Source organism: Sorex fumeus, unplaced genomic scaffold (assembly GCF_029834395.1).
Source record: "Sorex fumeus unplaced genomic scaffold, SorFum_2.1 ptg000037l, whole genome shotgun sequence".
Taxonomy (NCBI): domain Eukaryota; kingdom Metazoa; phylum Chordata; class Mammalia; order Eulipotyphla; family Soricidae; genus Sorex; species Sorex fumeus.
The window spans coordinates 77,237,886-77,251,376 of NW_026606094.1; the positions used below are offsets into that span (position 1 = coordinate 77,237,886).

Genomic DNA, 13,491 nt, shown 5'->3' on the forward strand with positions numbered 1-13,491 from the left:
AACAGCAGAAGCATTTTCAACAATTTTAAGAAAATGTAAACCAGACTTTATGCCCAAGTAATCTACCACTCAGGTATAATGATATTAGAAATGACAGCTTCAAGCATACAACATTTAATGAGATAATAGTGTTGTTTAATATAAAAATAAGTCACAAATGAAGGTTCATATGAAATATGGGGAGATATAAAGTAAATCTGAATATACATAAAATTTCTAACAAATGTCTTCAAATTGTCTCACTAAGCAAAACCTGACCTACATGGTAAGAGAAGGCATCTAAAGATAGATCCAGAAAGATCGAGGATGCAAGCAGCCAGTGTGTACCAAGAAAAGCAAGAAACCATGGGTCATATTCCTAACATCAGTTTCAAAACAATAAGCCATTAGATATTCTGAACATTAAAATAAAGCAAAATAAGGGAATGGAGCAATAGTACAGTGGGTAGGGTGTTTGCCTTGCACGCAGCTCACCCAGGTTCGATTCCCAGCCTCCCATATGGTCCCCCAAGCACGGCCAGGAGTAATTTCTGAGTGCATGACTGAGGAGGGGCCCTGTGAATCTCCAGGTGTGACCCAAAAATCAAAACAATAATAGAATAAAATATGAAACAAAAATATTTAAACATTCCTATTTAAATGTAAATGTACTTATGAACTGCAACTATAATACAAGAAAAAACCAAATTACTCATAAAAATGTTAAATAAACTTTCAATACAAGATGTACGGGGGCATATAACACATAAAATGCAAAAATATTAAAATGGAAATCTTGTGAATGTTAATTATGATATGGATATTAGGATTTTGATATTAAAGGATTCACCCATATCTGATGCACATATTGATGATTTTTAAAAATTTAATTTAATTTATCTATAGTTTAAAATTTTATTGAATCACTGTGAGACAGTTAAAAGCTTTCATGTTTGGGTTACATCACACAATGATCAAACACCCATCTGTCCACCAGTGCACATACCCCACCACCAATCTCCCCAGTATATCCCCCCTTCCCCACCCTCCCCCTACCTCTATGGTAGACAATATTCCCCATACTTTTTCTCTACTTTTGGGCATTATGGTTTGCAATACGGATACTGAAAGTTCATCATGTTTGGTTCATTATCAGCACACATTATCAGTCCACTTTCAGCACACATCTCTCATCCCGACCGATTCCTACAGCAATCATTTTCTTAGTGATCCCTTCTCTAATTCATCTGCCTACTCCCCTCCACTCATGAGGCAGGGTTCCGGCTATGGAGCAATCTCCTGACCCTTGTATCTACTGTCCTTTGGTGTCAGCCTCATGTTATGTTATTCTATACTCCACAAATGAGTGCAGACCTTCTATGTCTGTCCCTCTCTTTCTGACTCATTTCACTTAGCATGATACTCTCCATGTCTATCCATTTACAAGCAAAGTTCATGACTTCATCTCTCCAAACAGCTGCATAGTATTCCATTGTGTAGATGTACCAAAGTTTCTTTAATCAGTCATCGGCACTTGGGTTGTTTCCAGATATTGGCTATTGCAATGAACATATAGGTACAGATGGCATTTCTACTGTGCTTTTTTGCATCCTCAAGATATATTCCCAGAAGTGTTATTGCGGGGTCATATGGAATCTCAATTTCTAATTTTTGAAGGACTGTCCATATTGTTTTCCAGAAAGGTTGGACTAGTGGGCACTCCCACCAACAGTGAAAGAGCGTCCCTTTTTCCCCACATCCATGCCGGCACTGGTTGCTTTTGTTCTTTTGAATGTGTGCCAGTCTCTGTGGTGTGAGATGATATCTCATTGTTGTTTTGATTTGCATCTCCCTGATGGCTAGCAATGTGGAGCATTTTTTCATGTGCCTTTTGGCCATTTGTATTTCTTTTTTGAGGAAACTTCTGTTCATTTGTTCTCCCCATTTTTTGATGGGGTTGTAGGTTTTTTCTTGTACAATTCTACTAGTGTCTTGTATATCCTGGATATTAATCCCTTATCAGATGGGTATTGGGTAAATATTCTTCCCATTCTGTGGGCTCTTTCTGTATTTTGGCCACTGTTTCTTTTTTGAAGTTCAGAAGCTTCTTAGTTTGATGTAGCCCATTTGTTTATGTTTGCTTCTACTTGCATGGTCAGTGCTGTTTCATCCTTAAAGATGTTTTAGCTTCAATATCATGGAGAGTTCTGTCGACATTTTCTTCTATGTACCTTATGGATTCATGTCTGATATTGAGATCTTTCATCCACTTTGGTCTGACTTTTGTGCCTGGCATTAGACAGAGGTCAGAGTTCATTTTTCTGCAGGTAGCTATCCAGTTTTCCCAGCACCACTTGCTGAAGCACCACTTTCCTTGTTCCATTTCACATTTCTTGCTCCTATGTCAAAGATCAAAAGTGGTCGATATTCCTGATGAACACAGATGCAAAGATCCTTAACAAAGTATTAGCAAATAGAATTCAACAACTCATCAAAAAGATCATACAGTATGACCAAGTAGGATTAATCCCAGGGATGCAAGGATGGTTTAACATTCGCAAGTCAATGAACATAATTCATCTTATCAATAAAAGAAATAATAAAAACTGTAAGATCATATCAATAGATGCAGAGAAAGCTTTTGACAAGATTCAGCACCCGTTTATGATGAAAACTCTCAGCAAAATTGGCATCAGAGGAACTTTCCTAAATATAGTCAAAACCATCTCACACAAGCCCACAGCAAGTATCATTCTCAATGGGGAAAAACTAAAAGCCTTCCCTCTAAGATCGGGCACAAGAGAAGGTTGCCCGCACCACTCCTATTCAATATAGTACTGGAAGTCCTGGCCACAGCAGTTAGGCAAGAAAAAGATATCAAGGGCATACAGATAGGAAAGGAAGAGGTCAAGCTATCACTATTTGCAGATGACATGATACTATACTTAGAAAACCCTTAAGACTACAGAAAAGCTCCTAGAAACAATAGGTTGGTATAGTAAAGTGGCAGGCTACAAAATCAACACCCAAAAGTCCATGGCTTTCTTATATACACTTTTTTTTATTTTAATGAATCACCGTGAGATACAGTTAGAGACTTACAAACTTTCATGATTGTGTTTCAGTCAATGTTCAACTACCCATCACTCCACCAGTACCAATTCTCCACCACCAATGTTCCCAGTATCCCTCCCCTCACCACTACTCTTTCCACCCTGTAAAATATATGCACACACGTGGAGTGGATGTGTTGATGTGTGTGCGTTTGTGGGCTCTCTGGGCAGCTCTCTCTCTCTCTCTCTCTCTCTCTCTCTCTCTCTCTCTCTCTCTCTCTCTCTCTCCGCCCACGTTCAGTGCTCTCCAGTCACTGTGAATGGACTGGATCGGGAATGGCTGTTGGCAATGGGCTGGCAAAGGAAGGAACGAGAACCAGGCCGGTCAGTATCAACTGCAGTTTATTCCAATCTTCTCTCCATTCTCCTCTGATTCCCCTTCTGCTTTTCTCTATGGAGCCCCTTCGCTATTCTCTCTGGAGTCCCTTCACTTCTCTCTCTGGAGCCCCCTCTGATCTTACAGTCTTAGTTTATATAGCAATCACATAGGGTGGTGATAGAAAGGTGGGTTGAACATTAGCAAATCAACAAAGAGGGATAAGGCCACTCCTCCAGGAGATTAACTCAAGGACAAAAATCTCATCTAAGGAAATTACTCCAGATTACTAGCAGATCTGCTTAAGGGCAGGATCCCATCCACGGTGTGTCACTTTATTCTTTTCTCAGCTAGTAATCCACTTAAATTGTAGAAAATCTACTTCTAATATTTCTAGCAATGCCATTCTGTATGAGTACAGTAAGAAATATATCAACTTAAAGTTTGCTTCTTCCTGGGGACATTTCACTATAATTCCAGACCACAGGCCAAGTTAGTCTTCCTAACCTCTGCAGTGTCATAATCTCGTCATTACTTCTGGATCATGACAGCATTTGTCAATAACCATGCTCTCAACTTATAGTTGAGTATTGTGGCACTTTGGCCTGGCCCATTTCAATGCCAGGGTAGTTTACAGCTTGCCCAGGGTCCATTCAGTCCCTCATCAGGACCCTGCTTTTGGGGTACTAGGAACTAAGGGTAACTGAGTCGAGAAAGAAGATGCCCAGGAGTCAATATTATTCAGAGTCAATCAACTCCCAAGTTACAAAAGCATAATATTAACTGTCTTCCTGTGTCCATACAGAAAGGACATTGCTTTAAGGTAAACTAAGTTCCCTGCAGCAAGGCTGAAAGGATAAATCCAATGTTATCCTGCACCACGCCCTGCTTCTGTGGTAGGAGCATTCCCCCTTAGTCTCTCTGTCGTTTTGGGTGTTATGGTTTGCAATACAGGTACCAAGCGGCCATCCTGTTTGGTCCATAGTCTACTTTCAGCATGCATTTACTTTCCCAAGTGATCCCTCCAACTATCATTTACTTAATGCTCCCTTCTCCATCCAAGGTACCTTTCCCCCAGCAAATGAGATCAGTTTACGAACACCCAAGAATAGTTGAGATGAGTACCAGGAGGTCTGCTCCACAGCTTGAAAGCTAGCTGGGGGAAAAGGCAGCTCAGATAGAGAAGGAAACACCAAGTAAAGGAATGTCTGGAGGATTTGCTCGCTATGCAAGATGTGTGCTGAAAGTAGACTATAGACCGAACATAATGGCCACTCAATACCTCTATTACAAACCACAACACCCTAAAGGCAAGAGAGAGCAAAAGGGAATGCCCTGCCACAAAGGCAGGGTGGGGTGGGGGGGTGGATTGGGTGGGGGTGTGGGAGGGCTACTGGGATCACTGGTGGTGGAGAATGGACACTGGTGGAGGGATGGGTACTCGATCATTGTATAACTGAAACCCAAGCACGAAAGTTTGTAAGTCTACAACCTCATGGTGTTTCACTAATAATAAAAAAAAATCAGGACAGCACTAAACAGTATAAATTAAGGAAGACATGTAAGTAATGAGCAGAAGGAAATCTATGATGTATATTAACACAATATAAATTTTAAATGAAGTAAACCCTTGAAGTAAACCCTCAAAAATCTAAAGAAAAAGAAAACATTAAACAGAAAATACTTGCTCTTTAATCATCCAGGTGTGTCAAGAGCTCCAGCCCACATCCTGCTCTGCAGTTCTAGAGCCATCTGCACCCCCTTTCTGGGTCCTCTGCTCCCATAAAGCCCCTATCCCTCCATCTTCAAGGGATCTTTGCTTTTTTATTGTTACTCAGAAATGCCTATTTTAACACTCTGTACAAACAAATGGGCTGGAGCAATAGCACAGCGGTAGGGCATTTGCCTTGCATGCAGCCAGCCCGGCCGAGTCGGGTTCGATTCCTCCATCCCTCTCAGAGAGCCTGGCAGGCTATCGAGAGTATCTTGTCCGCACAGCAAAGCCTGGCAAGCTACCCATGACGTATTCAATATGCCAAACACAGTAACAAGTCTCACTGATGGAGACGTTACTGGGCTTGCTCGAGCAAATCGATGAATAATGGGAGGACCGTGACTGTGACAGTACAAACAAATATATTAGAGACTGAACTGCACAACTAATGAAGTAACATCCTAAATGTATAAAGATTACTGCTTGTTGAAAAATAAAAATAATAGATCAGACCTCAAATATCTGGTATCTTAAACTCAAATAGTAGCACCTACAAATCTTTAGGAACAATAGTAAAACAAAAGATTTCACTTGCTCTGTCAGACAGGGACAGGCAAATCACAGAGCTCAAATAAACACTCAAGCTTCACTCAAATCAAGATTGCATATAATGGCAATCATTATATGCAATGACTGAAAAAAAAATCCAATCAACTTTAAGAGGAACTGATCCAGAGTATCAATGAGTTCATACAAATGGAACTAAAGGAATTAAAAAGCACAGTAGCAAGCCACAGCAACAGAATTCAGTGTGCAGAGAACTTGATCGGTGATACTGAAGACAAAATGCTAGCTAGCCATCACAACAGTGAAAAAAGAAAAGTAAACAAATGAAAGAGAATGTAAGGTTCTTGATAGATAATAGCAAAAGAAATAATCTTTGAATCAGAGGACTACCAAAAGGACAAAAAAAAAGGGTAAAGGGGAAGAAGAGTTGGTCAAAGAAATAACAACTGAGAAGTTTCCTGATATCTTAAGAGAAGCTCCTGCACAGATTCAAGAGGCCCAAAGAGTTCCAACAAAATAGCCTCAAACAAAAAATCCCAAGATACAGTAATTAAAATGGTAAAATCAAAACACAAAGACTAAAGCAGCAAAAGAGAAGAAAACCTTTAGATATATTAAGAAAGAGTGGAGTGATATTTTCAAAGCACTGACCCAAAAAACTTCTAGTGTAGAGTCCACTACCCTGCTAAGCTATCATTTAGATTGCATGAGAGATAAGAAGCAGTTCAGGCAAACTAGAGTTGGCAGAATTTGAAACAATCCTGCAAGAATTACTGAAAACAAATGATTCACACACACACACACACACACACACACACACACACGTAACACAGCCCCTTATGTCAATAATTTCTCTGAATGTCAATGAACTAAACTCTCATATAAAAAAGCATAGAATACCTGGATGAATCAGGAAAAAAACTGTTCCTTTTGCTGCCTATAAAGAAACAGATCTCAACTCTCAGGACAAATACAGACTTGGAGTGAAAGGATGGAAAACAATCATAGAAGCCAATGGAAGACCAAAAAAAAAAAAAAGCTGGGACAGTCATACTTACATCATACCAAATTTTATCCAATATAAAGAAAGTAATTAGGGACAATGATGGACACTACTTATTGGTGTAACAACAAATCAAGAAATACTATATCGACATCTACGTACTCAACGAAAGTTCAGCAAAGTTTATGGTTTCTGCTCACAAACCTAAAGAAACACCGACAGAAACACAACAGCAGTGGGAGACTTCAACACACCAATTTCCCCACTAGACAAATCAACCAGACAGAACTCAATAAAGAGACAAGAACCCTAAATGAGGAGCTGAAAGAAATGGAATTATTGGACATATACAGGCTTTACACTCCCCTAAACAAGAATATATATTCTTCTCCAATGTACACGGAACATTTTCTAGGACAGATCACATATTAAGGCAAAACACAAAAATACATAATTTTAGAAATATAGAAATTGTATAACTACCTTCTCAGACCACAATGACATAAAAGTAGAAATTAATCACTGAAAAAAGATGGGGGAGATTTCGAACACTTGGAAGCTAAATAAAACACCATTCAACAATAATTATCTGTATTCATTTTGCAGAAATAAAAATTGAGTTTGAAGAAACTGATTTAATAATGTTGAATCTTACCCAAAAGTTGAGTTCAGACACTACCAATTTTTGTATTTTATTTCTCTTTAGAATTATCACCTACAATGGACATAAAATAAAGTGAAAATTAGCATTTCTATCTTACAGTAATGATACAAATCACCATTTACAGTCTCTCTTTCACCTTGCTTATCACCAGTACTTTTCCTTCTTAATTGCTAAATTTTCAAAATTTTCTTGGGGTGATAGCTAAATGCCTTGTGGTGTAAGAAGTTGTCCCTGGAATAAAGGTTATTCTTCACTGAGTTACCTGGGAAATTTTAAGCAGAGAAATTTTAAGCAGAGAAATTCTTCTGGGAAGTTCTTGCCATGTAAGAGGAAGGCCCATGCAAGCTCGTAGGGACAGGTTCTTGCAGAGAAATTGGTGGTCTCAATTCACATGAAAAAATGTCTTATCTAAACTCTACATGAAATATTTTCAAACGTTTAACTGAAGGTATATGAAATAAGGCAAACTTTCCAGGGTGACAAAAAGAGAAGCTATTTAAAAAATTAGAATGTTGTTTAGGAGAGAACCTAGAGCAAAGGAAGGAGATCAGAGAGGGCTGGAGCTGTGAAAAGAAATTGGCACTGAGACTCATGCATAAATCTGGAGTCCTAAAAAAACATACCCTCAATGCTATTTGTTAGATATTTATGTCTCCCCACCAAATTCACATGTTGTAGTAATTAAACCCTAAGTAAAATTATCAGATGGTACTTTAGTTTCTGGGTCAAGTTGTAAATTACGACTACATATACTTTCTTATCCAAAAAATCTAAGCCCAAACATAATAGATTGCTATGAATAATGATATACTAATAACCTTGACGATACAAAACTGGATTCATTCCTAGAAGCAGAAATTTTTTTAACATTGAGTCATAAAGAAATAAAAATCTGAGTAAATCTATAACAAGTAGGAAGACTAAATCAGTAATCAAACTCTCCAAACAAAAAAAAAGATCGGATCTGATGGTTTCACTGGAATCCACTGATTAAAGTTTAAAATCTTTCAAAAATTGTAAAGGCGGGAACATGTCAAAACATATCACTTGGCTTATGAGGCCAGCATGACTTAATACAAAGTTAGAAAACATCATTACAGGGGCTGGATCAATAGGACAGCAGGTAGGGCACTTTTCTTGCATATGTCAGACCTGGGTTCAATCCCCAGCACCTCATGTGGTCCCCGAGCCTGTCAAGAGCTATTCCTGAGTGCAGCAAAAAGAGTAAGCCTGGAATACCACCAGGTGTGGTTCAAAATGAAACAAAAATAGAATATTATAAGAAAACTAAGCTAAGTATTAAAATCCATGATGACCTTCAATGTAAAAATTGTCAGTAAAGGACTAGCAAACCAAATTCAGCAGCATGAATGAGTGGAATTGATTTATCTTTGAAATTCTAGGACAATTCAACACAGGCAAGTAAGTTAATGCATCATATGTGGAAAAGTGCTATACTTGTTATTACTGGGAGGACATCATCTCTGATCACTGGTACAAAAACATCCTGGGAACATTCCAGTACATGTGAACATTCTAGATTCTGGCTTCTGAATACTACATGTGTTACTCTAAAGTAGTAAAACTAATTGACTGGATCACTACTCCAAATCTGTATTCAAATCAGTCTTATTCATAAACATACATCACATGAAACTATATTACTTTTCACATTTTGTTTTCATTGTTTAAATAACTTAAAATTCTATCTATAATGCCTGCAGAGATAATTTATATATCCAATAAACTACCTTATTTATTGTTATATCATATTTTGACAAGATCTATATTATCCAGAACAATCACCCACCTTATTCTTATGACTGTTCATTTCCAAAAATCAAAATCACCCTTGAAAGACGAAGATGTGCAACAATCGAGGATATTCAAAGCATGTGCACACCTATGAAGATAATTCATAGGAATTCCAAAATGTTTTGGGAAGTGGCAGTGTCAAGCAAAAAAATATATGGTCTAATGAAGTGACTCAGAACAAAATAACCTTTTTTTTTTTTTTTTTTTGCTTTTTGGGTCACACCTGGCAATGCACAGGGGTAACTCCTGGCTCTGCTCTCAGGAGTTACTCCTGGCAGTGCGGCAGTGCTCAGGGGACCATATGGGATGCTGGGAATTGAACCGGGGTTGGCTGCGTGCAAGGCAAACGCCCTACCTGCTGTGCTCTCTCTCCAGCCCCCCAAATAACATTTTTATCAGAAATTATGGCCTATTTCGTCTTACTATCTTGTCTCTATTTATACTAATTTGATAAGGTAAAGTTTCTTACTATCTTACAGAAGATAATAAAGGTAAAAAAAAGGTAAAGGCCCTCCCGTTGATCGTCGATTTGCTCGAGCAGGCCCAGTAATGTCTCCATTGGAGACTTTGTTGTTACTGTGTCTGGCATATCGAATACTCCCGGTAGCTTTCCGGGCTCTCCGAGAGGGGCGGAGGAATCGAACTCGGGTCGGCCATGTTGGCTGCTTGTAAGGCGAACGCCCTACCCGCTGTGCTATCGCTCCAGCCCTAGTAACTCTTCTTAAAAGTCTTTTATCTTTTAACTATTTATACTTATTTGATAAGGTAAACTTTCTATTGTATTTTTCTAGGACAAGGAAGAGTTAGAGCATTATTCTGGAATCTTTTCATGTCAACTATTAGGAAAGGGTCCTACTTATTCTCCTACACCTACTTTAGATGAGTAAACCCGTTATTTAACAAGTTAATAATCTTCTAGAGTTTAACAAACACTTACGCATGCCATTAACAAAGATGAAGAATAATAAGAAGATAAATACATTGTATTTCCAAACATCAATATAAAACAGAGGAAAACAGAAATCTGAAAATTGAGAAAAAAAACACGTTATTCAGTTTTGGAATATATAAGCTAATATATACTTTTCTATAGGCAAATGATACTATATTCCACTTCCATTACAAACTATGTATGGAAATAAAATTTTAAATACATCTTAGCTAAATGATAATAGAATTTCAACACACCAATAGGTTCTTCAGTACCAGAAAATGAGATGGAGCAGAATTTAATACTATTCTTTCTACATGCTTCTTGATAGAATGAAAACTGGAAATAATTATTTTTCTGTTGAAAACTGGAATAATTATTTTTCTATTGACTCAATAATGCTGTAATATAATAAGATTAGTCAAAGATGTTATTTCTAATCTTATTTTGTTAACTATCTAAATATTCCCATCACTAATAAAGCTCACTTCCTTTTCTCATCAAAAAGTTATTTATTTTTTATACTTTACAGAACATTTGTCCAGAACCTAAAAATAGAAGTGCAAAAATATATGATTTAAAGTTTCACACTCATAAAAGGTATTTAAAATATCAGACCACAGGGAACAGTATTTCAGGAGTAGTGTCAATAAAAATAATATACTTGAAAATATTATAGTGTAAAAGTTACTGTAGTTAAGAATAACCTGCTATAACACGACATCTATAATTTACACTATTTTATTTACTGATATAATCATCATCAAATGTAGTAAATGATATGAAATATTCAATAAAACATTAATCAGTTCTGTTTTGTAAAATCTGAGGTCTTATTTAACACTTGACTTATTAATATTAAAAATATTACCATGTTCATATAAATGATCTTCTGAAATTTGCTTGGCTCAATGTACCCCACAATATACATGGAAAATAATGAGACTATCTGAAATTTAAAAAAATTGAAAGTAAAATGAAATGTTTGAAAGTATCATTATTCATAAGCAGAACAAGTATAAGAAGAGTACTATATTATATTTTTAATAATGGTACTGTAAGTAATTTAAACTTGTCTCCTCACTGAGAAATAGAATAGCTAGGAAAAAATGATTTAAAGGCCATTACGAAAGCTGTACATTGGTAACACGTCAAAAATACTTAGGATTCTAAGACCTGAGAGAATATGAGAATGTACAGTGATGAGCATGACCTGTTGCATCCTTCCTCCCAGAGATACTCGTCTGCAGATCAGTGCCATGTGCTGAGAGGCAATGTGAGACATTTTTAGGCTCAGCAACAGACTATGAGAGCATCCTGGTAAATTCCAGGGTTTGGTTTGGTTTCAAAAGGCTAAATCCTAAAAGGGCTAGAAAAAAAGGAGTCCTCAAAATGACTGAGGTCAATCTTGAACAATTTTAATAACAGGCTATATGAGGGTAATTCAGTACATTAGCCTTTAACTACCTATTGTAAGCAAATTCAATTTTCACAGGTACACTCACGATCCTGACCATCCTGTTATTCGTCGATTGCCTCGAGCAGGCCCCAGTAATGTCTCCTTTGTTCTAGCCCTGAGATTTTTTTTAAAAAAGTGCCATGGTCAGAGACTATAAAACTATAGTCTCTAAAACTATAAAACCCAGCTCCCGGAAGAAAACAGCGCAGAGTCTCCTGCCCCCACACCTGACTGTCCTTGCCGGGGCCCTTGGAGGGGAGCGAGTTGAGTTTCCCTCCCCGCCCCGCCCAGGGCTCCAATAGCCGAAGATCTCCAGAACCAGCCACCACCATGCTGAGACCACTCTCCGCACACATGAAGGTACCGGCAGAGGAACAAAGGCATGTGGGTCCCGGGACTGAGATCTCCAAGCCTACTCGGATCGGGGCTGAGCATCCTCCACCCAGATTCTCCAAATTCCAGTAGGCGGGGGTCACACCCACCAACTGGCCCCCTGGCACCGTGTAATCCCATCAACGGCCAAGACTCAGAGACTATAAAACCTAGCTCCCAGAAGAGAACAGCAGAGTCTCATGCCCCCGCGCCTGGCTGTCCTTGCCAGGGCCCTTGGAGGGGAGCGGGTTGAGTTTCCCTCCCCGCCCTGATCAGGGCTCCAGCAGTCGAAGACCTCCAGAACTGCAGGTACACTACAGGTGGAGAAATATAGTACATGGATTCAGGTGCTGTTTTGCATGCAGCAAGCTCAGCATGTTATACCCACAACACCACATATGGTCTCATGAGCTCATCAGTAGGGATCTCTGAATATAGAACTCTGAGCAATGCAGGCTTTGGCCTCAAAACCAAAAAAATAAACAAACAAAGCCAATGCTGAACATCACAAAAAAAAGATTAACCAGCTACAAAGGTAATAGAACATAATGAGAACAGAAATAGATCTTTAAAGAATCTAGTTCAGTAGTCAACAAATATTTTATGAAAAAAAGGCAATAAATACATGAGTTTTTACAGTCTTTATTGGCTTTATACAGTCTTTCATTGTGCATCTGTCTTTTATTTTTTAACAAACCCATAAAATGTAAAAACCATACTTATCTCATAAATCACTCATAAAAGATTCTGGCTAAGTAAAATAAGCCAGAAAGAGAAAGAAAAGTACTTCATGATATCACACGTATGTACAAGGAAACAAGCAAGGGAACAGACAATGTTCTAATGAAAACAGACCCTTCGACACTGACCACAGAACTGAGGTGACCAAGGGGAGGAGTGAGGTGGTTGGAAGGTTCAAATGGAGTATAGTGACGGGAGACAGACACTTTGGTGGTGGGTGTTAAGTGCTAACTTGTACTCTTAAACATGTAAACATTCACACTCTTGTACGCCAATGTTACCACAATAATGAATTTTAAAAATCTTCCAAATTTTAAAACAGAAACAAGAAACCATATGCTTTCTCTACAGCACCCGATTATGTGAGTTGGCACTGCTCATGACAGAGTTTGGAGGGAGAAGACTAAGAAAGAGAAAATAAGACTATCAAAGAGCATCAAAGGGATATGGCTCCTGTGTTGACTCCAGAAGGAAATTTGCTCATAATCCTGGTAAAGTCTAGGACTCTCCACCATCACCACTACCATGATGTCACATCCCAGTGTGAGGGTGACTGCCACCCATGGTGGTCAGCATCTGTGGGGAAGGGAAAAAGCCCACTCTAGAGCTACAGTGACACCTCCTTGGAAGCAAACAAACCCAAACAGGGTTTCCGACAGCCAGAGTGGCCAACTCCCCCTCCTTTCCTGTTTTAGGGGAAGAAGTTATGTCATATTCAGAGGTGATCAGCAATGCCCAGTCAGATGCACTTGTGTGGGGGCAGTGATTGCTGGGCAAGTTTCCTTCTAACTCCAAACCCAGTGATGAACTGTAAGAT

At 38.5% G+C, this 13,491-nt stretch overlaps 1 protein-coding gene across 1 annotated transcript in view; it reads right to left on the reverse strand.

The window, feature by feature from the left end:
- The window catches only part of DPY19L2 (dpy-19 like 2), a 129,685-nt gene that overhangs the window by 51,702 nt on the left and 64,492 nt on the right, over nucleotides 1-13,491 (reverse strand). The window contains exons 10-12 of the mRNA XM_056118706.1: nucleotides 10,974-11,051; nucleotides 10,109-10,195; nucleotides 7,348-7,407 (exon numbers count right to left, since the gene is read on the reverse strand). Coding sequence (XP_055974681.1) covers nucleotides 7,348-7,407; nucleotides 10,109-10,195; nucleotides 10,974-11,051 — 225 coding nt within the window. The remainder of the gene's footprint in view (nucleotides 1-7,347; nucleotides 7,408-10,108; nucleotides 10,196-10,973; nucleotides 11,052-13,491) is intronic.